This window comes from Saccopteryx bilineata, chromosome 6 (assembly GCF_036850765.1).
Source record: "Saccopteryx bilineata isolate mSacBil1 chromosome 6, mSacBil1_pri_phased_curated, whole genome shotgun sequence".
In the NCBI taxonomy this organism is placed as follows: Eukaryota; Metazoa; Chordata; class Mammalia; order Chiroptera; family Emballonuridae; genus Saccopteryx; species Saccopteryx bilineata.
This window is the reverse complement of record NC_089495.1, coordinates 146,085,218-146,110,107: the sequence shown is the minus strand read 5'-3', so window position 1 is coordinate 146,110,107 and position 24,890 is coordinate 146,085,218. Positions and strand designations below refer to the sequence as shown.

General features: G+C 50.7%; 1 protein-coding gene across 1 annotated transcript; it reads left to right on the top strand.

The window, feature by feature from the left end:
* The first annotated feature begins 3,273 nt into the window (after window positions 1–3,273).
* On the top strand, window positions 3,274–9,684 carry OSR1 (odd-skipped related transcription factor 1). The gene is made up of 3 exons (XM_066235006.1): window positions 3,274–3,537; window positions 8,000–8,699; window positions 9,409–9,684. The coding sequence occupies exons 2-3, from the start codon at window positions 8,032–8,034 to the stop codon at window positions 9,542–9,544; spliced, it is 804 nt and encodes a 267-aa protein (XP_066091103.1). The 5' UTR covers window positions 3,274–3,537; window positions 8,000–8,031; the 3' UTR covers window positions 9,545–9,684.
* The last annotated feature ends 15,206 nt before the right edge of the window (window positions 9,685–24,890 follow it).

Genomic DNA, 24,890 nt, shown 5'->3' with positions numbered 1-24,890 from the left:
GCTAAGTAAATTTCATTTTTTAAAAAATGAGGTCTTTTTTTGTTTGTTTTTCTTGCGTGGCTAGAAAGTGGGGAGCGGTGGGGTTCGTATTTAATCCATAAGATCCGGAAGCAATATGGGCCACGTTCTAGTTAATTTTCTGGAAGCTGCTCAATTTTCACTCCTAAGAAAGACTGGGGCACTGCTCCTTCCCAGCGAACGGGAGTCAGGAGAGGGTCTGGGTTGGAACGGGGCGGGGACCAGCACAAGCTGTCAAGTACCCCAAGTGTGCCCAGGGAAAGGCAGTGGCCGGAGCTCGCTTCTGGACCGGGCGCAGTGTGGTCACTGAGCTGGAGGCTGTAGCCGCCGGGCGATCGCTCCCTGCCGGACCCTCACCAGCACTGGGGCGCAGAGAGAATGGGGAGGGGCGAACCTGGACCTGGAAGCGTGATCGCTGCTCTGGGAACCCTTCCCTAAGGCTGCTTGCTCCTGGCCGAATCTGTGACCCCTCGGGCTCCGAGGTTCCACCACGCAGGCGGTGAGCCGAGCACCAGGAAGAGCCTGTGGGAGTGTGCGCTGGGTCTGGCTGCTGGCTGCAGCCGTGTGGACGGGCGGCGGGGTGCACGGGACGCCCCGGAGTGGGATGGGCGTCCAAACCTGAGTCCGCCACCTCCACTGGGTTCCAGAACATTAGGAAGTTTGGATTCCCGCTACCGAGGACTTTTACCAAATTCGAAACCTTCACTAAAAATTACCCTCATACCCCTTATGCGTCCTGGATCCTGCCCTCTTCAATCCATTCAAGCAACAGCCCAGGCTTCGTGCTGCAACCTAGACACTTAGGGCCTGATTAATTTCTCTTAAATGAGTAGGGGAGGGTGGCAGGGGAGTTCTCAGCTTCCTGGGCTTTTTCCTGCTGTCCCGGAAACCAGAACCTGGTTGGGCGCCAGTGAACGCTGAGGCCAAGGTTTGGGGCTCACTCCCTTGGGAGCTTGGATGAGGATGGAGAACACCTCAGCAAGCAGCGAATCTTGAATTTCGTTGTGCCAAGTTTCTGGGGATGTGCAGTGTGCAACACCTAGGAGGAGCCATGCAGAAAGCTGTTGTCTGACACAAGCTCCCTACCCTGCTGACTGTCTTCAGGCAAGGCAGCCTCCCTTCTGGGAGGTACAGGCTGAGATACTGCGCCACGGGGGCCAGCCCCAACCCTGCTTCCCTAGCCTGTCTCGAGTGGGCTGAGTTCCAGAATTTGGCCTGAGTCAGGGTCAGTTTTCCAGACAACCTGGCAAAAGCCCCATTAAGTAACCAGATTGCATGGTCCTTTCTTTTGGATCCCTGAAGTCTTTCTCTATATAAGAGCTCTTTAGGGATCACTACTTGAAGTTTTCTAGTCTTTGAGGTATTTTGGCCAAGGGCCCTGATTCAGAAAAAAAAAAAAAAAAAAAAAAGACAAAGGAAGCATAGTGGCCCTGTGTGTAGTTTTGAGCAGGAGGTGGGATTGGCATACTCAGGAAGGCTCCCTCCCACCTGAATATCCTCTTTGTAGGGGGCATCTCCTAAGTTGTCTGGACAACCAGGTGTCCTACTGTGGAGACTTCCCTTTGATACTTTTGCTGCTGCTAATGTATGTTCCCAGAGCTCTGTCTCCTGGGAGAGCCCGGGACTGGCACAGCCAATTCCGAAGCTCCAGGTGGAAGCATCCAGGAATGCCCTGCTGAGTACAGGCCCACCCCTGCTCTGGTAACCTGCTGCCTCGCCATCTCAGGGAAAAGAACAATCCCAGCCCCCTTCTGCTCCCAAGGAGCCTCACCCTGGCCAGAATGTTGCCCCTTACTGGCTGCTCTTAGGATTCCAAATGCAAACTCACATGGACCCTTGCTCCAGCATTAACTCGTGGCAGGGGGGTGAGTGCAATCCCTTGGTGCAAAGGCTTCTTCCTCCTCCTGTTCTAGCCAAAGTTACCTAGGAGCTGGAGGGAAAGTTCTGTTCTAAAGCCCGGCTGATAAGACAAGGTCCTCCTCCAACTGTCTTTTGGAGGCATTGTTTCCACTACCATTTTCCTAGGTCAGGGAATGATACCCTAAAAACCTCAGAGCAGAATTGCAGACCAAAGCTCAACATAGTGGCAGCTCCTCTTCAGAGACTCAGTAACAATATGCTGCAGACTCACTAATGCCAGGATCCAGCTCCAAGGGCTAGGAGGAGTCACTCTGCAGCAATCCTGCGGCAAACTCCAGGAGTGCAGGGTGTGAATCTGAATCCAACCAACCAACCCCTGCCCCCCGGGGAGGGCGGGGGACGAGCACTTTCTCCCAAACCCAGAGCTGGGTGTTGCAGGCAGGTAGCAGGGAGGAGTCAGGGCTGGGGTCAGCTAAAGGTCAGATCCCAGAACTGAAGTTAAGAGGGTAGTACTGGTTCTCTCTCCTAGGCATAAGCAATGAAAACAGAATTTCTCACAGCCAGGATCCTGACGCCTCTAAGGTCCAAAACTCCTTCTGAACCAGCTCCTTGGACTCAGAGATTCTGTAGCTGAAGAACTTTGCAGCTTGTCTCGCGTGCCTGTGCCGCTTTCCAAACTCCCATCCATCCTTCCAAAACAAATGAATGCGTGATTAGAGGGTGTGACTGGTCGTTAGGTTGGAATCCCAAAAGGTTCTGGGTCCCAGGAAAATAACTTTCTTTACCTCCTTTCAAACTCTACCCTCCGCCTCTGATTTTTCTACCTAACTCCATGGCCCGGGGTTTGAGTTACCGCCCTGGAACTGGACACTCTCGGCTTTCCAATAACTGCTCCACACCCAGGACCCTCCGACTCTGGGAAGGGATTCTGGGAGAAGAGGCGACTCTGCCCGGTGCCAAAGTGCTGAGCCCAAGCCCAGGCACGGGGATCCCAGTGCGACCCCCAACTCCTCTGCAGGGCACAGGCTGTATTCTATGCGCACAGGAGTAGGACCCCGAAACGGGAGGAGACCCAAGCTCTCATCTGCTAGAGCTGTTTCCTCTAGCGCGATAAGGGTGCCCTCATGGGCCTAACAACACAGAAGGGGTCGCACAGGATTTAGGGGCTGGGAGCGCAGGTCCGGGGACGCCGGGGCTAAGCGAGAGCAGCTGCCAAAGTCTGCTGTCCGGGTCAGCAAAACTTTGTTTCTAAGTGCGCAGGCGCGGGGCAGGGTTGGGGGGCAGGGGAAGGAGGGGTGGAATCCCGAGGCCAGGGGAGGAGGGAGGGAGGTGGAGGGAGGGTAGTGGATTAAAATAAGTAGGCGGCTCAATGCTAAGGGATGAGCGAGTCTGAGCTCGGTCTCTTCCCAGCACGTTCTCAGCCGCTCCGGGTTCACCCCAGCCAGGGAGCCGCAAGCGACGCTTGCCATCCGTGGCGGCCAGGATTCCGGGGCCGCTGAGCGTTCCCGCTTGTCGGGCGCTCGGAGTCCCCGCAGCCGGAGTGGGGCCAGGACTCTAGAGCTCCGGGGGTGCCTGTGGAATCCAGTGCCTCTGGCTTCCCGGGTCCCCCGCAGCGGGAACCCCAGAGGCGCGCTCAGCCCCGGACCGCCGTGAAACAAGGTAACTGCAGCCCCGGGCGCCCCGGCCAGGCGAGGGGAATACGGGCAGGACTCCCGGGCTCCCTGTCACAGCGCGGCGGGTGTCTCCTCTCTCTCAGTATCCCAGAAAGAAGCTCCTCTTGCCAAATTAAGGCTGCAGGACCTTTGTGAAAGTGAGAACCGCTGCAGCCCAGGGTGGTTGGGGGTGCTGGCTCAGGGACTTAACGCGCGGAGTCCCGGCCTCCGGGGAATTAGAGGGCGGGCTTCCACTACTGTCCCCACCGGGGCCAGTCTCCGGGGAATCCGGAGCGAGATGCCCACGGACTTGGGAAGTCAGGCTGTGGCCCCCCTCTAAGAAAATGAAGCAACTTCAGCGGGCACAAACTTGACTGAGATACGCGCCCAACTCAGCCTGACTTGAGCTGACGAAGGAGAGAGTGGATGGATGGCCACGGCTGCAGCCGACCGCGCCAGGGACAGGTGCACGCCCCTCCCGGCCGCGCTTTCGTGCCAATTTGTCTTTTGCCGAGTTGCGCTCAGGTATGAGGCGGGCTCCACCCGGGAGCGAAGGGTCGCGTGCCTGACCCCGACTTGCATTTGTGTTCTGACTTGGGGTGTCCTTTTTGGGATGATTGCTGTGTGTGTGATCTAGGCCTGGGTTGTAACCCGTCACTGTCCGGGTGTGTGCGGGGGGCGCGAACACTAATTCGCAGTTCGAGACCTGCATGCCTCGGTAGCGGAAAACACTATGGAGAGATTGGCTGTCTCCAGGTTGAGGCTTGGGAGGAAAGGATTCGTTTGCTCTCCTAACTATCCCCAAACCCTGCTTGCAGCAGAGGTGGGAGCCAGAGATAAGAGGGAAAGAAGTGAGGGGTGGCCTGCTGAGCTCATTTCTCCCCAGAAACATCTCTGGTAAGAATGAAAACCCACATCCAGCACCTTGAGAGCAGCTCCAGTGGCAACGGGTAGGTTCTGGAAGTGTAAAGTAACATAGCTATGAGTGTTTCTTTGTTGCCACAATTTGGTAAATTTCACCCGGCTGAGAGCAGCGCGCTGGCTCTCGGAAACAGAAACCACGTGCAAGGCTAGTTTCCCATGTTCACAGCCACATAGAGAAGAGAAGCGTTGGCAGGAACCGGGGGTAGAGGTGGAAGGAGACTGGTGGGTAGATAGATGTTCCATCCGAGGCTCCTTGAAGTAATTGTGATTTCATTAAGATTGGGGAGCAGATCGCTAAAGACGCAACGGGTATTTAAATGCGGCGGATGGCCATCTAGCTGAAAGATTCGTTCAATCTCGTTCGTTGGGAAACTTCAACAAAAATAACCGAGACTGGTCCATCCGCCCCGCCTGGGGTTCAGAAGCCTGTCATTTGTCTTGGGAATTCGATGTCCAGGATAATTTTCTGGGGCTACTGCTGAGCTCCTCCAGGCGCAAGCTCTAGAGCTCGCTCCTTCCTCATTAATGCAAGCAGTTAACTCGCACACGGTCAATTAGCCCCGAATAAACCACTTTAATAGACTCGGCACACTTCATTAATACTCGGCACAGGGCTGGCTGCAGACCCGGGATTGGCGTTCCGCTGCGCGGGGACTCAGGTTTCCAAGCGCGAACTGCATTTGCTGCGTGGAGCCGCGACTCCTAACCGCACCTCCGAGGGCCGGAGGCCCAAGCTCCTTGCGGAGCGGGAACCTGGCCTGGGGAGAGGGGTTCCCTCTCGTTTTTAAAGATCTAAAGCGTCCACACTGGTTTCTGGGGTCAGAACAACCCGAGCTCTTCCTCTCCGGCTGGTGAGCTGGTGTGAGGCTGTGTTTTACTCTTAGCGGACCGTCAGAAACCAGACCGTGCATTCAGCCCTTTCTTGATAGTAAAGAGCCACGTTTCGAACGAATTTCGTCCTCGGGAAAGTCGTTGGCGTGAGAATGAGAAGCCCTGGCCTCGGAACGAGGCAGAAAATAAGAAACTGGCTGCGCAGCCGAGGAAAATGAATAGAGTGTTGGGGGAAACAAGATCAGGCCCGGAAAGCTTGGCTCCCACGAGCAGTGGTGGCTGCAAGCGCCCCTCCTCCCACCAAGTCCCAGGGCTTCGCTCCGGGGGGCGGGCGAGGAAAGGCCGGTTAGTACTCCAGGTTGGTGGGTTCTCCCCCCGGGGCACGGGCACGGAGTGGGCTCAGGCCGGCGTGCAGTCAGAGTCCGCCGCCACGCAGTTAGTTCACTTAGCCCGGGTAGGCCGAGCACCGAGAGGAGGGAGCCGAGGCCCTGGGGGCACCTGGCTGGTCCCTGGGAGCCGCGGGTAAGGATCTGATTTCCAGCGGCTGGAGGGGAAAATGAGGTGACAGCAAATCAAAGAGCGCTCACCTTGCCTAAGTCCCGGGGGACCTTCGAAGTTGACTAGTTTTCTCCTCCTTTTCCCTTCCTCGCTCCTTTCCAACCACAAACGGCCCCTGCTTTCTCACTGGTCCAAGTCCTATTTTGCTTCGCCGCGTCCCAGCGTTCTAGGGTGGTCTCGGTTCGTCCCCGGCGCGACCCTTACTTGGAGCAGTAGAGAAGATCGGTGCTGCGGAGGCCTTGGGGGCCGCCCGCCCTCCTGCTCCGGGTGTGCGAGCATCGCAGAACTGTGCCTCCCTTAGCCACCAGGCGGAATTCATTGCTGCGGTCAGACTAGGTTTCCATCCGATTGTTAACCAGCACACGCACATCTTTGCCGCTCTTGGAGTTTTGCACCCACACCCTCCACCCCCAGAACCTCTTTCCTTTTGGTCCAACACACTGCCAGTGACCTTCTTGCGCAGCCTCTACGGGAGAAGGTTTTTAGGTCAAGATTGTCCTCTCTCCTCGACAAACCAATGGGAGCGGCACTTGGTTCTCATTAAAAGCTTTGCTGCAGCGAAGGGCCGCAGAGTCTAGGCCCGAGCCTGGCAGTCCTGAGCTAAGGGTAAGCTAGGCTCGGGCGGCTGCCCGGGGAGGGTCAGTGTGCGCAGTGCACAAGGAAGCAGAGTACTGTCCTGCACATGCCAGGGAAGGGGGGCATGCTGCCCTTTCAAGGAGAGATCGGAGGAAGAGAGGAGTAAGAAGAGGTAAAGGAAGTGGGCAGCAGAGGACTAAGAGAGGCACAGGAGAAAGGTCTCCCATGCCCTTGGCTCCCACAATGACTTCATGAATAGCCCTCAGCGCAGAGCACAGAGGAGAGGGAGCTCAGTTCTTGAAGGTCCCAATGCTCCCTGTGTACTTTTGGCTTCCATTCTCCTGTGTTTGCCTCCACTAGACAGACTGAAATGTCTGGGAAAGACAGAGATAAAGGCCTCTGCAGAGCACAGACCTGTCCACGTAGGCCTAGATGCTGACCAAAAAGGCTAGGAGATGCCAGCCTGCTAGTCACTTAAGCACGGCTCCTCTCTGGCCTTGCTCAAGCTCCCTGGCCTTGCAGTTGGAGGATGACTAGCCCATAGCAGCTGGGGCAGGCCTCAATATGGTTCTTGCCCATAGGCATAACCACCTGCTCAGGGCTCAACACACACACACACACACACACACACACACACACACACACCTTGAGACCCCCTAAAGGCCCTGTCCCCTTTTTTATGGGGTACGAAGGGCACAGAAATTCCCTTGTACGCGACTGCAGATGTTTGACTGAGTTAATGAAGATGAGTGTCAGTGTCCTCCCTGAAATGAATGTGATCCCCCAAGGGCGTCAGTCCACAAGCAGCTTCAGAGAAGGTATTGTCAACAGGGTTCATTAATAGTGAGGCAGAAAAGCAAATTTACTGTCAAAGTTGAGAGTTTTGAGGAGAAAGATAGTGTGGCTTCTAGAAGCCAAATGAAGGTCAGTTAGTAGACCTTGATCAAAGGAGTTGGGAGATATATGGATTTGTGCAAGTTTCTGTGCTATCGTGTCGAAGGCTTAGTGGGCGGAGCGTGATCCCATGCTTTTAAGTGTGTGTTGTTCCCTGATTTTTGTTTTGTAGCAGAACACTGGTCATCCCACTTAATCTTTGCACCTTGTTGTCAACTCTGCTTCCAAATGAGTGGATCTGTCAGTGTGCATTTTTGTGTTCACATGCACATGAATATGTAAGTTAGCTTCTAGTCCCTGTTAGCTTTGCGGAGGGAATCTGATTCTGCATTGACTCCGGCTTGCATGCAGGAAGTTTCTACATGCCCGTTCCCTGTGTGCCCGCCCCTCTCAGTGTCCTGTATACCATAGTCCTTCATTAAAGTTTGTTGCACTGCACTGGATTTAGTTTCCTGCTGGTTTCTGTCTCAAGTTGTGTGTCCCTGCCAGAGGCCATTTGGAGGGAGTCTTCAGCTCAGAAGGGGTTCCTGTCTTCTTCTTTTTTGAGGTCTCTGCGTTCCATGGGTTGTGTCTTAGACTTCCAGCTCCTGCCCCAGGGACAGTAAGGGTGTGGCTGGGCTGTAATTCGGAAGGAAGACGATCTACCCTGAATTTTTCCTTTCCCCACTCCTGTCTTTTCTTCGCAGCTCCAGATTGAGAACCCAGAGCAGCTACTACAATGGGCAGCAAAACCTTGCCAGCGCCAGTGCCCATACATCCCTCCCTCCAGCTCACCAACTACTCTTTCCTTCAGGCGGTAAACGGCCTGCCCACGGTGCCCTCGGACCACCTACCCAACCTGTATGGTTTCAGTGCGCTGCACGCTGTGCACCTGCACCAGTGGACGCTGGGCTACCCGGCCATGCACTTGCCACGATCCTCTTTCTCCAAAGTGCCGGGCGCCGTGTCCAACTTGGTGGACGCACGGTTCCAGCTGCCCGCCTTTCCCTGGTTCCCCCACGTCATCCAGCCCAAACCCGAGATCACCGCTGCAGGCGGCGGCCCCGCGGCGCTCAAGACCAAGCCGCGCTTTGATTTTGCCAACCTGGCCCTGGCCGCCACGCAAGAAGATCCGTCCAAGCTCGGCCGGGGGGAGGGTCCCGGTTCCCCCGCTGGTGGTCTAGGCGCCCTCCTGGATGTGACCAAGTTGTCCCCAGAAAAGAAGCCCACGAGAGGACGCCTGCCTTCCAAGACCAAGAAGGAGTTCGTGTGCAAGTTCTGTGGCCGCCACTTCACTAAGTCCTACAACCTACTCATCCACGAGCGGACGCACACGGATGAACGGCCCTACACCTGTGACATCTGCCACAAAGCCTTCCGGAGGCAAGACCACCTACGGGACCACAGGTGAGGCACTTTGGGTGGCCCTAGACTGAGCTGCCTGTCTGCCTCTATCCTCACCACCCTCCTCCCTAACGAGGAGGTTCTTGAGACCCCTACAGGCTCTGGCTCCAAGCCTCCTCAGCTTCGGGGTACTCCCTAAAATCTCGAAGGAAAGCATGCAAAGCTCAGGGATCAGTTCTTGGAGCATGGGTGGAGAGAATTGGGGATAAACAGGACCTAAGATGCAGCGCTGTCCAATAGAAGTTTCTGCGACCACGGAGCATGACACGTGACACGTGTGACAAGTCAGCACTTGAAATGTGAAACAAGTGTGACTAACTTTTAAATTTTATTTCATTTTAATTTGAATAAACATAGATGGCTAGTGGGTACCATCTGGGACAGTGCAGCGCCAGCTAATTTGCTCTACCCAGGTCCTCACTCACCTTCAGTGCTGACCCAGGCCTTAGAAGGAGGCGGAGCTGGCGCCTCCTCAGGTAAGCGGCCCGGTGGCCCGGCTGGACCTGTGGAGGGTCGGAGATTGCCTGAGCCTCTCCTTCCCCTCCCTGCTCCATCCACACACTCAGCATCTTGCCAGCTCCACGCTAGGTGCCCGCAATCCCCTTTCTTTTGACCGCAAGCACCTCACAGCAGTGGGAAGGGATGTTGGCCAATTGTTCATAACATTGCATCATTTTGCAAGGATTAATTAATTCTCTCTTTTTGTCCTCAGATATATTCACTCCAAAGAAAAACCTTTCAAGTGTCAAGAGTGCGGGAAAGGATTCTGCCAGTCCAGGACTCTCGCTGTCCACAAGACGCTACACTCACAGGTGAAGGAGCTCAAAACCTCCAAGATCAAATGCTAAACAGAGCCTCGGGTTCCCCGGGACCCTGGGTCACGCTGCCCCCTCCTTCAGAGGGACCAGAAGCCGAAAGGCGACTCTAGCGGACCGCGGGAGGTGCTCCCGGACCTTCCCGGTCCCAAACAATGTCCCTTGGGTCCCAGGCACACGCAGAACTCCGAAGCCCCGCCCGGGGCCACGACCTGGCCGCCCAGACAGTTCCCCCAGGACGCGGCTAAACTCTTGGCCAAAAGGCGGTACTCACGTGGCGGAAGGGAAACTGCATTTAAAAAAAGAAAGAAAGAAAAAGAAAAGAAAAGAAAGGAAAAGGGGGGGAATAGAAGAACGAAAAACTCCGCGGAGCCGCAGCGGCGCCTCTCCCAGAAGTATTACTTTTTCTATTGTTATTTTATACGTTCTCTTTATTATTTTTTTTTCTTTGACCATATAAGCTTGTAACTCTGACTGCGGAGAAAGAGGGGAGAGGAAAAGAAGTTCTGTGCGCTCGCAGCTTCCAGCTCCCCCTTCCACCCCATCCCCATCCCCGGGAGCCTGCAAAAGTGTAATCCGTGTATCTGCTTCAGCTGCCCGCCCGGGACCGGCCCGGGACCGACCATGGGGCCCACGGGGCCGGCCGCGTCCGCTCCCAGCTCCCGCCTCGCATCCGGCCGTGGGCTCCCGGACTCCGCTGGCGGGGCGGGGCCGCGGGCCTCGGGGCTGGAGGAGACCCGGCCTCTGGCTCCCCGTGCTCATCGCCTGTCACCGGGAGCGAGAGCGAGTAGTCGGCTAGGAGCAGGGTGTTGTATTGCGATTGGCACTTTATGCTGACCATCCGTAACGGACATTTATCACTGGAGTTTTTTAAAACATGAAATAAACGGTTATTTTACAGGCATTGCACGATGGATAATTTCCCACTCAAAAGCAGAAACTGGGCGGCGCCTTCTCCGGGCTGAGCAGGTTTCCCTGCGGACTCCAGCCTGTTCCATCGCCCCACCCGCCGTCCTGTTGGGGTGACAGGGATGGGATGGGTGCAGAAACCTCCTCTGCCCCGCTCTCGGTTTACCTCGGATCCCAGCCCATATTTCTTTTCTTACTTTTCTCCTCCACTTCGGTCTTAGGGTCTCTTCCCACTCCTTGTCTCCAAAGGGATTTGATTTGACAAAAAAGTTGAGCCTTTGGCCAGTACATTGGCCATGAAAAATCCCAACATCTCCGGAGCCTAGGTCGCTTAGGGTCCACTAACAGAGCAACATACTGTCACCCACATCCCTAACCAGTCCCACCCTCCCCCACTAGCCTCCTGTGTCTGCTTTGGGGTCAGAGGATGCGCCCACACAGAGCGTCTCACACTGGTACTGTCCTGTCCCCAGGGCCTCAATACCCAGCTACAAAGACACAATCACTGCTGCCTCCTGAGAGACCCAAACCTACATCCCTCCGCCCTTAGGATTCCCTAGACAAAATTCCACGCCCTCGAAGATTCCCTACAGTTTTCCAGTCTTGTCAGAATGTCGGGGGCGGCGCCTTGGGAGGCCCGGGAAGTGTAGGAGAAATCCGAGTCTGCCTTCCATAAGCTGAGCCTTCCCGGGGGGCATCGAGCTTTCCCACAATTAGAGGCCAGGCCGCCAGGGGTCCCCTGCTGGGGCGGGGAGGAGCTCCCCCAGCGCCAGCGCCCAGACCTCAAAGCGGCGCAGGCGGGGGCGCCCGCGGCCTTTCCAGGGTCAAGAGCTTACTCCTGGGCCACTTTGACCCGTGCTCAGTGGAGGCAGAAACCGCGGGCCGAATTTCCCAGTTACAAGAACCCCAAATCCCAGCCTCGGGCAGGACACAGCAGCCTGAGAATACGGGCTGGGGATGTCCGAGTTAAAATGCTCTAGTCTTTCACTGCGCCACCCCCCTCCTCTGGGACTATCTCTCCGCCCCGGGAAGGCTAGGATACCGGGTTCGGGAACCCAACTTGTCCCTGTGGCCTCAGCCTGGCCATTCCCTGTTTGGAGCCACGCTGCCCCCTGCTGGACAGACCTGGAGGGGCGGCCTGGGGCTCGCGGCACCTCGTGTTCTGCCAACAACCCCGAGTAACTCTAAGCCGAGCCCCTTTGGAACACTCCTATAGATAAGCGCTTTGACTGGTACCAGGGCGCACTGCGAAGGAGGGTCATGGCGCTGCCAGGTCTGGACCGGCCTGTAGGAGCTTGGCTAGTCAGGCAAGATCCCAATTCTTCTTCCAACCGGTCCATAAGGAAGCGTCCTAGGCGAGGATGGACCCCAGGTCTCAGAGAACTGTGACCTCTGGGTGCATAGAGGGGGTTAGTCACTGGGGTTGGGTTTCAACGGCTTGGGCCCAATCAGTGCAGGCAGTGGTATAAGGCTGATGGGATGGACCACCTCAGTTTCTTAACTTATCCCATGAGGTTGGGGGACGTGGTTGTTTGAAGACATGGAGAGTGTGTAGGTACACACACACACACACACACACAGCCTCTATGGAGAGCTTTGGGCACATCTGAGGACTTGATAGAAAGTCCCACTCCCTTTGCTCTCTCTGGTGTTCCATCTTTCCCAGGGATTGACTACCGCTGCTGCTCACTCTTCGTCGACATTCCTCCACCTCCCACCCCACTCGGGACATATGGTGCTTCTACTGATAGCCCAGCCTCAAGGACTTGTAAAAGCTGTGAAATGGGGGCGGCCTTTTCTTCTGGCCCACCCAACTTCTACTGCCACGAATCTCCACCCCTCCAACCCTAGGCCCTGCAAGGGAGAGACTTTCAATATCAAGTGTGTTTCCTTGGAAGAATGGATTCCCAGCGCAGAGTGTTCAGGGCACAGTAGGGAGTGGAGCAGGTGCTGCTCAGAGAACTCCAGCCCACTCACAACGCTTCTGCCTTGGCTTGCTCTACCGACATTGCTATCATGCTGGTGGACCCAAAAGCCACTTCTCAGCATCGCTCTATGTGGTCTACGCTCTTGACAGTGATTATATAGATTGTGCAGAAACAGCAACTGCAAGTGGAAGGGGCAGATGAGGCCACGGGCCACCAGACCCCAAATAGCTACAATTCCCCAGAGACATGGTTGGGGCATGCGCCGCTGGCATTTATCTGTGGGTTGCACGAAAGGGCAATAAGAGGATGAAAAATGCTGGGTGGGTTTTCTTGCCTGTCTACTTTATAGGGGGCAACTTTTCCCTCCTGATATACTCCTAAAAGTCCCATTCCACCCAATTTCTCCCCTGCCTACTCGGTTTTCGGGAGGGTTTTCAGGAGCGGAGGAGCCCTTAACCCCTGGCCACTGGAGTTCAGCTGGGGTCCTTCCAAAGGTTGCTAGGCCCGCGGTTCCTGTGCGCAGCTGGGCCTGAGGGAGCTACCGGCTGGATTCCTCTGCTGGACGAGTAGAACGCGCGAGAGACCCTGGTGCAGCCTGCAGCTTTCTGGGGCTCACTCTGGGATAAGATCAGGAGTGACCCGGAGAAAGAACAGCTCGCAGGGGCTTCGCCCTGGTTGAAAGAAGTTCAGGCTCCACCTCTTCTTTCCAGAAGGTAGCCAGGGGGCACGAAGGGGCGTGTTCCTTGCGGACCTCCTTGCTGCGGGGACTCTAATAGGGCCTGGGAAGGAGTAGGGAGAAATGCAGTGGGATAGTCTAGGTAGGGCTCCTTGATGACATATCAGCTCCAAGAACGTAGAACCTGTGATGACGTAACCCTCCTCTTCCCTGGGCGGAATCTCGGTGCCCCTAGAGTCCACTCAACGGCGCCCCATCCTACGGCCCAGACCTCTGCGGTCTGTGACCTCACAGCATCCTCCGACCGACACAGTGACGTTGCACAAGCCCCTGGTAAGAGTCAGAGATTCGCGATGTCTCTCATTTATGTAGTTCTATGACGTCGTCACAGAAGAGCCCCACCATGAGAGGTGACACTGCGGCTCCCACTTTTCCCGGCCCCTCCCCGAGAATCCTGCCCAAAGAGGACCCAAGACTCCATGTCCTGTCTCCACAGTAGGGTCCGCAGACCCAAAGCATTGGCAGTAGCCCTGGGTGAGCAAGGGTGTCTGGCAGCCTCGCCCTCAGGACGCCGGTGGCGTGGAAAGATCTCCCAGCTCGCAGGCTTTCAGGGTACCAGCTGCGCGGAGACATTCTCGCCCCGCCCACCGGGCCCCGCCCCACCCACGGCCTCCCCGCCCTCCGCGCGAGCTTCACGCGCAGGCGCAGAAGAAACTCTTCGTCTAGCAGCGGCGCTTAAGCGTGCTGTTCCGCGTCGGTCTAGGTGAATCGTTGGAGATTTTTGCGTCCCGCTTTCAGGGATTACAAACTCCGGGTAACACAGGCCCGGCGGGTGCATGCAGCCGTCGGCGTGTGTGAGCGCCAGAGTTGCCGACGAGGAAGAGAACAGCTCCGGGCTAAAGAAGGCTGGAGGCCCTGCGGCGTCTCCTATCCTGCGTGGCCTTGGTCGGCCCGAGGCCTGCGGGATTCGAGCCGGCAAGGACGTGCCGCCGGGCCCTGCCTTAGATTAGAACTCCCAGCGACGCCCCAGCCTTTCCGCGCAGGGTCTCTGAGGCCGAGATCTCGGCCCCCAGCCGGGCGGAGCTCTTAGAGACACAGACTCCGTCACTTATGCTACGTGGTCAGCCGGGTTTTCTGGGTCGAGGATAGAGCCAAACTGTTGTTGGGCACAATTTGTATTCGTTTCAGATGAAAAGCTCACTGCGGACATGAGATAGTAGATACGGGTCATGCCTGATGTCAGCGGCAGAGGAAGAATTAGAAGCTGTGTTCCTGCGAGGCGAGGGGCCAGGAGACCCAGTGTTAGTTTAGCGTTTCCTGACACCTAACTAGCTTTGGACAAGTCCCTGCACTTCTCTGAGCCTCAGTTTTCCCACCTACCTCATTCAGTTGATGTAAAGGTCAAAGTCATACATATTTTCTCACTCATATTCACTACTTGCACCAAAAACTGGGCCCTATGTGTGTTGCAGAACAACTTTGGCGTTTATGAAGTGCCAGGTAAAAATATTATTAGAATGCCTGCTCAGCATCCTCAAGTTGCCTGTCTCCCAAACTGCCTTATTCCTGGGAGAATCCTCTCCCTCATCTTCCCTTTAACATAACCCAGGGATCCTGAAATGGGATGGAAGAAAGATATCACCTGGACGGGAAACCTCCAGGAAAACTTGAATGAAGCCTTTTTAAACTCTATTTGGACCAATGGATTAATCAGTTCCCAGATTACTGTTATATTTGGTTGAGAGAGGAAGTCCAGTGACTAAATGTAAGTGCCGTATTCACCACTCCTTTGTGGCATATGCCTGGGGGGTGGAGGGTGGGGAGAGGACTGAAGCAGGTGTGCAGCAGGGGCGGGGACTCTGTATGTGTCAAGTGTGACTGCCTAAAGTTGTAGGGGGCTTTCACTCTGTAAACAATAGCCTGCAAAAAGACCCCCACTATAACCTCTTATGGGGTATGCTTTGGCTTTTCCTAGGGCATCCTAGCCTGAAGAAAAGCTGGTCACACAGTGCTGTTACATGCATGGATACACACTCAGGAATGCTCTTCTCACTCAGCCACCGGAGCCCTGGCCATCTGATGACACTCTTGGCCATTTTCCCTGGCCAGTGCTAGTTGCATTTCCAGCAATTATAATATAGAAGGACTAGCCCAGAAACGTGGGATGGATGGATGAATGAATGGGTTGAGAGTTTTGTTTCTCTTTTCCAAACACTGAGTTGGCTCTTAGCTGCTTGGCCATCTCTGGGGAGGTATAAAGCATAATTAATTTATTTTCCATGTTTGGTTAGATTGAACTCTTTTGCTAGTGAGATAAGATAAGGAGTTTTGTCCTGACAAGGGCAAGGATGAATTGCTTTTTGTCACTTGCAGGAGTGGGTACCACTTGGAGCCTCTAGGTAAACAATGGCATGGGATGAGAAACTTTATAGGGGATATGGAAGAAAGCTCAAGCAGATGGGCAGTAGTGGCTAGATCCTTTACCTCTCAAAGGACCAGATAAGGAGCTTCCAGAATTCAGGCCCTGACTTAAATAATGAAATTTACTTGCGAGATTGGCTTACTTCTTTTTTAAAGCTTGAGCGTGTTTTTTTTTTTTTTTTTTTCAGCCAGAGTTCAGAATATCTTCAGTATCTCACAGCATATATAGCTCCTCCTATAGGTATACATGAGGCCAAGAACCAGAGTAGGTATGGTGCTGTGTGTATCAGGCACACTCTGTATGGCCTTGTCATTGGAGAGATCAGCCAATACTGAAATAATGAGCAGAAACTCTAACATGGGTGGGGCAGAAGGAAGAGTTGTTAACTGCTAAAGGGATCTATGTACCATAAGATCTATCTTTTTAATTATAAGGTCCATATCTTCTATATTCTTTTCAATTTTTAAGTTTCTTTATCTATTCCTAACTTTGGTACTTTAGTCTGTTAAAAACTCCTACCATGATGGTAGAATTTATTATTACACACACACACACACACATACACACACACACATTTCCCCCCAAAATATATATTCCCAATATATATATTTATATAACCAAAATTTTATTTGGCTTTTCACCACCTTGATCACACTTCTAACCATTTCTGTGTCTCAGCTGCTTACCTAGTGGCATTATTATTATTAATTTCTCAAAATTTAGGTAACCATTAGGAAAACCAGATTATCCATGAGCCCAGCCTGGTCATGTCAGGTTTGTCTCTCCTTGACAACGAGCAGTACCCATGGGGGGTTCCCCTGTGTGTTGGTAGGGACCATCGCAGTGGCTGGGAATTTACCACTATGGCACAAGTGTGAGGTGTTGCTAGTTCTTCTCCAGCCAGGAAGCCAGGCAAACTTTTCCCCCAGAAATGATGAGTTTTAGTTTAATTATCCTAAGTATGTATGTCGTGGGCCAGGGAGAACTGGCAGTGCTGGGGGAGGGCGCTGGCTTGGGACATGTTTCCTTAGCCCCCCCCCCACCATGTTTTAATTTAAATATTGTTAGACATACAGAAAAATTGAAAGAATTTTTTAGTGAACAGCCAATTACCACCTAGATTCTACAATTCATATTTTACTATTTTTGCTTTATCACATATCTGTCCATCTCAACCCATCCCTCCCAACTTTTTAAAAATGAAAATTTACAAACATACAGAATAATTGACACGAATAGTACAAGGAACACCCTTATATCTAAAAATTCTTTGAGTCAACAGTTGACAATGTTTTGTTATATTTGTTTCTCTCTCACTATCTCCCTGAAGCTTTTGAAAATTGGTTCCAGACTTCACTTTATTTCATCCATAAATACTTCAGCATATATCTTGTAGGAATAAATGCATTATTTTATATAACCACAAAATTATCACATTGAAGAAAATTAATAATTTTATATCATTTAATATCACCAAATGACCCATCTATATTCAAATTTCTACAAACTTTCCAACATTTTGAACTTTTAAAACTCAGAATGCAGTTAGGGTAGATTTTCACATTGTATTTGTGTCTTTAGCACTTTTTAATCTAGAACTGTTTTTTTTTTAACTTTTTCTTTTGAAATAATTACAGATTTAGAGGAAGTTGTAAAGATAGTACAGAGAGGTTATCTTCACCTTCTTTTATGGAATAAATATTTGTGTCCCCACATGTTGAAATCCTAACCTCTAAGGTGAAAGTATTAGGATGTGGGGTCTTTGGGAGGTGATTAAGTTATGAGGGTGGAGCTCTTATGGATGGTATTGGTGTCTTTAAGAAGAGTCATGTGAGAGCTGGCTTCCTCTCTCTTTGCTCTCTACCTTGTAGGGAAGTAGCAAGAACATAGCCATTTACAGACCCATGTACCCTTCAGCCAGTTTCTTCTAATGGTTACATTTTATGTGTTGGTAATCCATATCATAATCAGAAAATTGATATTGGTACAATGAGTATGTATAGTTTTATGCTATTTTTTTTAAGTGAGAGGTGGGGAGGCAGAGAGACAAACTCCCGCATGTGCCCTAAGCAGGATCCACCCAGAAAGCCTCCTACTGGGAGATGCTCTGCTTATCTAGGGCTGTTACTCCATTGCTTGACAACTGAGCTATTTTAGTGCCTGAGGTGAGGCCATGGAGCCATCCTCAGCGCCCAGGGCTAACTTGCTTGAACCATGAACCATTTGAGCCATGGCTGGAGGAGAGGAAGAGAGAGAGGGGAGAGGTAGGGGGAGGGGTAGAGAAGCAGATAGTCGCTTCTCCTGTGTGCGCTGACCGGGAATTGAACCTGGGACTTTGACACACCAGGCAACATTCAACTCTGAGACAGCCAGGACCAGTTTTATGCTATTTTTAAAACAAAAATAGGAATAAGAATAAGCAGATCCCTATAACCACCACCACAATCAAGATATAGAACTATGTTAGCACCACAAAGATCTGTTGTCATCATTTTACCAGTTTGAAGTGGAAAACTTATCTTCACCTTCTTTTATGGAATAAATATTTGTGTCCCCACATGTTGAAATCCTAACCTCTAAGGTGAAAGTATTAGGATGTGGGGTCTTTGGGAGGTGATTAAGTTATGAGGGTGGAGCTCTTATGGATGGTATTGGTGTCTTTAAGAAGAGTCATGTGAGAGCTGGCTTCCTCTCTCTTTGCTCTCTACCTTGTAGGGAAGTAGCAAGAACATAGCCATTTACAGACCCAGAAGAAAACCCCTGCCAGACATTGGATATACTGGCACTTTGATCTTGGACTTGCAGCTTCCAGAAACATGAGAAATAAATATCCATTGTTTATGCCAATGAGTCCTTAGTATTTTGCTATAGTAGCCTGAACTGACCAAGGCAGCCTTTTTTAAAAAATCCTTTTTATCTTGCCAGTCTTAATAGTCCTTAATAGTCTTAAATATTTCCTTTACAGACATTGAAAAGGCAAGTTAGACAACTCTATACTTTTTCCTTTGACAATCAAACATAAATTAGACAACTCAGGAGGAGAGGGAAGGTGATTGTATTAGTCATGCTTTTGCTTTTTCCATTGCCCTTTCCTTCCTTATGTTTCAGGTTTTCTTCTTTAATTATTTCCTTTCTATTTTGAGGACTTTTTTAAGTCATTATTTTAAAGCAGTAGTGGTGGTGAAAATTCTCTTAATATTTCTTTATCTGAGCATGTTTCTATTTCTCCTTCAGTCTTTTTTTTTAAAGACTTTATTCAATTTTCAGAGGGGGGGGGAGAGAGAGAGAGAGAGAGAGAGAAAGAGAGAAAGAGAAAGAGGGAGAGAGAGTGAGAGAGAAGGGGGAAGAGCAGGAAGCATCAACTCCCATATGTGCCTTGACCAGGCAAGCCCGGGGTTTCGAACCGGCGACCTCAGTGTTCCAGGTTGACGTTTTATCCCACTGGGCCACCACAAGTCAGGCTCTCCTTCATTCTTGAAGGATAATATCACTAGGTACAGAATTCTGGGGTGGCATTTCTTTTCAACACTAGGAAAATGCTGTGCTACCTTTGCTTGTTTCCATGATTTCTGATAAAAAATCTGCTGTCATTTGAATTGTTTTTCCCTGTGTGTAAGGTATCATTTCTCTTGCTGCTTTCAAGACTTTTTTTGTCTTTAATATTTTAATTTTAAAAAATTTGATTATGATGATTCTTGCTATGGATTTCTTCTAGCCTTTCTGGGATATGCTCAGATTTTTAAATCTTTGGGTTTACATCTTTTTTCATATTTTAAAAAAATTTCAACTATTATTTTTTTTTTGCCATACTTGGAAAAAGTTTACCTATAATTTCTCCTAAAATGTCTTTTTTTAAAATTTCACTCTCTTTCTTCTCTATTTCTTTGACTCCAATGACGTATTACAACTGTTGTTAATAATCCCACAGGTTTTTGAGGTTTTGTTTATTTTTTTCAGCCTATTTTCTCTCTGTTATTTAGTTTGAGTAATTTCCATTGTTCTATCTTCCAGTTCACTAATTCTTTCCTATACTCCCTCCATTTTGCTTTTAAGGTTTTTAAATTTTTCAATGACTATATATTTTAAATTTTATGGTTCCATATGGCTTTTTCTTTTTTTTCTTTTTTTTTTTGTATTTTTCTGAAGCTGGAAATGGGGAGGCAGTCAGACAGACTCCCACATGCGCCCGACTGGGATCCACCCGGCATGCCCACCAGGGGGCGATACTCTGCCCATCTGGGGCATTGCTCTGTTGCAACCAGGGCCATTCTAGCACCTGAGGCAGAGGCCATGGAGCCATCCTCAGCGCCCGGGCCAACTTTGCTCCAATGGAGCCTTGGCTGCAGGAGGGAAAGAGAGAGACAGAGAGGAAGGAGAGGGGGAGGGGTGGAGAAGCAAATGGGTGCTTCTCCTGTGTGCCCTGGCTGGGAATCGAACCCGGGACTCCTGCATGCCAGGCTGATGCTCTACCACTGAGCCAACTGGCCAGGGCTGGCTTTTCTTTTTATATAACTTTTCTTTGCTGAGATTTTCTACTTTTCGTTGTTTCAAGAATTCTTAATTGCTTACTGAAGTAATTTTATGATGATTGCTCTAAAATTCTTACTGACAGTTCTAACATCTGTGTCCTCTTAATGTTGATATCTATTATCTTTTCCAAGTTGAGATTTTCCCAATTTTTGTTCTGATACGTGATTTATAGTTATATTCTCAAAATTTCTGGTATTATCTTATGAAACTCTGCATCTTATTTAAACCTGTTTTAGCACGTCTCCTCTGACTCACTGTGCTGATTAGGGGAAAAGTGCTGCTTTACTACTACCATATGGGGGTGAACGTCTAGGCTCCCTACTCGGCCTCCCTTGATATTCTTGGAGGAAAGGGGTGGTGCATTACTACTTGGTGGAGGTGAGATTGCAGACTCCCCCCACCCCAGGCCTCCACTGCCACCTCCCAGACTGGGAAGGAGAGAGGTTTATTTGCTGACTGGTAATTCGTGGTTTCTTGAATCTCTATTTTGTTGTGTTAGGTGAATCAGTATTGGTCTTACAGAGTATACACTAAGTGACAAATTTCTCCACAAATTCCTACTTCCTGAGATCACTTTTCATTTTGTTGTTCTAATGTGGTCCTGGGTTGCCACTTTAATCCATTGTGGTATCTTTAATTTCATAAGGCAAAATTATCACTTTATGTTTTGACATAACATGCTTTGGAGTGGGGTTTTTTTTATTATAAAGTGATAAAACTTTTATCTATTCTTAAAGGTTGGCATATAGAATCCCTGGGGACAATAAAGAGCCATTGATATTGTTAAGTTGACTGCAACCTCTTGAGTTTTGACTGGCAAACACTGAGTCTTTTACTATTTTGTTTATTAAAAGAAAAAATCTAATGTATCTGGTGGTTGGGAGCATGGTTTTCTTTTTCACTCTACTCCCTTGTCTGTTTTTCATATCATAATTTTAATAAAAATTTGTCCATAGAATTTTAAGCCTCATTAAATTTTTGGCAATGGAATTTCAGGAATCCATCCAAAATTTCCAAAAGTATTAGGTTAGTTCCCTTCACTGTCAAAGTATTTCCTAAATGGATAGGGTTTTTTTTCTCTTCGTCTGAAATTGTGCCTTATAGATTTCTGAGCATTATCTTAGGAAGAGATATAATTATTAAAGCAAAAACTTCTCTTCAGTTAATATTATTTATTGATTACGATCTGACTTAGGCTGGAGGAGGGGCTAAATGTGGACATCCTACAAATGGAGAGAAACCATTCTTGCTTTTTCCAGATATGTGTTGTTACAATATAACATCCTTCAGTAAGACTGGGCATATTAAGTAGATCGCCTGGATAAGAAGAACTAAGCAGCAGGAGACATTTGCCTCAGCACATTTTATTTCTGAACTTTGCTGGGTCACCTTCATCAAGTCCCATAGCATCTCAGGCCCTCAAATTTCTTACTTGACAATTAGACTGAAATACTCATTCTTTCTAACTTCTATAGTTTTTTTAAACTAGACACTTAAACTTGTGCCATGAATATAGATAATATTGCTAAAACTGTCCATCTCTTTTTATTTAGTCTTTAAAAAAGAATCTGCAGAGGCAAAAATGTCTTAGAATAAAGGGAATCAATGACTGCTTAGGATAGCAATAAAAACATATCCGCTTCATTCACAGGGTCGGCTTTCTCCATTTTTGCTATGAGTAAGAACCAAATGAATGTTTCTCTCCGGGATGCCCTGATTGTCAGGCAGCTAGTGATGTCACCATGCGGGTTCCAGCAAGAGCCTTGCACATGGTTGACAGGATTGTGTAGCAGACATACCAGATCCAAATAGCTGTAGCTGGAAAATCAATCTCACATTTAGGAAATACACTGAAGCATGTGTGTATTCTGACTTGTCCCAGAAGCACAACAGAAGTAAACCAATTGCCCTCCAAGTGAGAACAGTAACAAAACTACAAATTTTAAGATAATGAACACAAAGGTTTGAATCATAAATATTTATCTCTAGAGAAACAATTAAGGCAAACTCACTTCACATTTCAGAGGAAGAAGGCTTGGTGGTAGATAGACAACACCAACCACATTGCTGTGTTAAAATGGGACTTTCAGCAGAGGGCCATCTGTAGGGGACAAGAAACCCTGCGGCCACCTCCACAGTGGGCAAGATCTGTGGCAAGGAAGTAACAAAGACTCCCGGCAGATTTGATCTTCTGTTCATAATCTGCAGAATCAGAAATCAGGAAGTGACCCCAAGCTAGGGACCCCATGGACTTCAGCTGTCGATGGGATGTTAAGGTCATTTCATAATGGGCTGCACAGCACAGTTTTGACTGTCAGAAAAAGTATAAAGCAATTTTCAGAGCTTTCTTTGTGTGTCCAACGTTGGTTTACTCCCCTGCCCTTTGGGTCACTGAGCCACACAGCAGGTATGAATCGGGGGCATGGAGTGTATCCTGGGCATCTCTTAGTGTATCCACTGAGGAAGCAAGGTGAAATACTTTCTGCCCTTTCTAGCTGGTCAGTGTCATTGTTTTCTACAACGGGACAATTGTCCTCAGAGGCTTGGCTGTCACCAGGCCTTTTGAGGTGCCCAGGAAACCCCTGGATAAATGTGCAGTCTGAAAGTTGGGTGCAAAGCTGGCTTTGTGCATCGCATGGCCCCTGGGGCATGCTTCCCTCTGACCTAGGAGGCCCGTCTGCAGGTCCTGAACAGAAACTGCCTTACGGGAAAGTACTGCTGTTGGCAGGTGACCTCAGAGACACCTAGGCGCACCCCCTCCCTCAGAAAACAAGCGAATCCTGACCTGCCCCCCAGGGCCTGGAGTCCCTCGCTTTCTCCTGAGGACCCCCATTCCAGAGTGAGAGCTGATGTTGAGGTGCAGACCGAGGGGAGGGTGTTCTATAGCTATCATTTGTTGACGTCTTGCCATACATGAAACACTACTGAGAGACATCACGGATGTTGTCGTCCTTTGTAAAATTCTGTTTAGTTGAGGAAATGAAAGCTCAGAAGCATACATTTGCACGCAGTGACAAAGTATGTCATAGAACCAGTCCTCGGATCCAGATTCTTCAGACTCCGAGGTCTGACTCACCAGGCCCCGGACTGCTTCCCTGTGACCTCCAAGGAGCGGCCCTGCCCAGGAGGCCGAGGAGAGCTGGGCTTTCACCCTGCCCGGGGACGGAGGGGCCGCTAACCAGGGGGCTAAGAACACCTCCGGCCTCCCAACGTGTGTTGAGCACAGACCCAGGAATGATGAAGGGTGGGGTCCTAGCCTCCTCCCCAAGAGCAGGACAGAGGGTTCCCCCTGCTCCAGGGGGCCACTTTCCAAGGCCCATCATGCAGGATGGAACCGTCCGGGGGCAGGGACCAGGGGTGTGTGGCTGACCCTCTCTGCCCCAGGGCTCTCATCCCTCTCTGCCATTAGGAGAGGGTGCAGCTCATCTGAGAGGGCAGTGTGGTCTGTAAGAAGTTCTTCCGCATGTCCATGTCACCAGCTACTGTGTAAGCTCGTGAGCCTCAGTTCCGCTGGAGCATCTAAGCCGGGCCCGGTGGGTCTGGTGGCAGTCAGTATGGGAGTGTAGCCTCAGAGGGTGGGGTGGTCTCTCTGGGTGCTGTCATGATGCGACATGGCTGAGACTTTCCACTGCTCTTCAAAGGTTCATCTTGCAGTTGAGGCACCAATGAAGTCAGCTAGAGAAGGCAGGCAGAGTAAGGTCACCAAGACCAGACTGCTGGGATGTTGCCTGAGACCCTCAGCTTCGCAGTCTGGTCTGGAGCTCTCTCCCACGTGCTTTTACAGAAACCTCAATCATTGTGCTCCTAATACTGCACCACACTGTTTGCTTGTCGATGGCAGGCTCCCCGAGGACATGGGCCCGTTCTGTGCATCTCAGCGTTCCCAGATGTCTTGTGGCACCTGAGCCTGAGGAGACGTTCCTGGCTGAGCTGGAACCCAGACACAGGACGAGGAAGACTTCCTGGGAAACGAGAGACAGAGGGAACTGGGTCACTGTCTTTCTCGATAAGCCCCCTGGCCATTTGGGCTGTGATGAGAGATGTGTGTGAGCTGGAGCAGAGGGGCCTACTGGTGCCTGGCCCCGACTCCAGCCAGGGGGGCGGCGCCCAAGGGCACCTTTTCAGAAAAGAAAACTGCAGCCTTGCTCTCGGGCAAACCCTGGGTTGCCCCTTTCAAAGAATTATAATCTGCTGGCACAAAGCCTGTGCCTTTTCTTTTCACTTTACCTTGTGTATAAAATGAAAGATTTAAAATGAACCCCTTGAAAATGTAGAAGGCAAGTAAAGTAATCCTGCTAATTTAATGAAGACGAAGCTGTTAATGCTGCTTTTATGGAGTGTCAACCACTGACCAAAGAACCTCGTGGGGACGAGAGTGGAACAAGGGCTGGGCTATGACTCAGTCCCAGAGGCCAAAAGGTCTTCAAGTTTCCTATAGCACATAGGGTCTCTGAAGGGGAGGGGAGCTCTCCTATTAAGGAATGTTCCAGAAACCTCACCCCTGTGAATTTTTCATTCGCCCTGCCTCATTTTCTTTGTCCACAACAAGAATGACACAGCTGTCAGAAACACCCTTCCCTCTGGGTTGATGAGTGTCTCCCTCTGGTACCTCTGTGCCAAGGGGTCCCTACTGAAGACAGGCTCCTGTCCAGCCCTCCATGGTATGTGGCCTATCTACAAAGCTAGTCAGAATGCAGTGGAGGGGGCCCTGCTGTCCTCCCGGGGTCCTTGCAGTAATCCCCTCATCACAGTCACCTCGGAAGGCTGCTCACCCTGACAGAGCGGATGTGATGGGCAGCCTGTCAAATAGATTGTGAGTGCATTAGCAGGATTAGCTGGAAAGGCTAATACTGCAGCGTTCCCAAAGCTTGTTCACGGCAGCTGAGCCGGTGCTCCTCAGCTGCCAAATTGGGC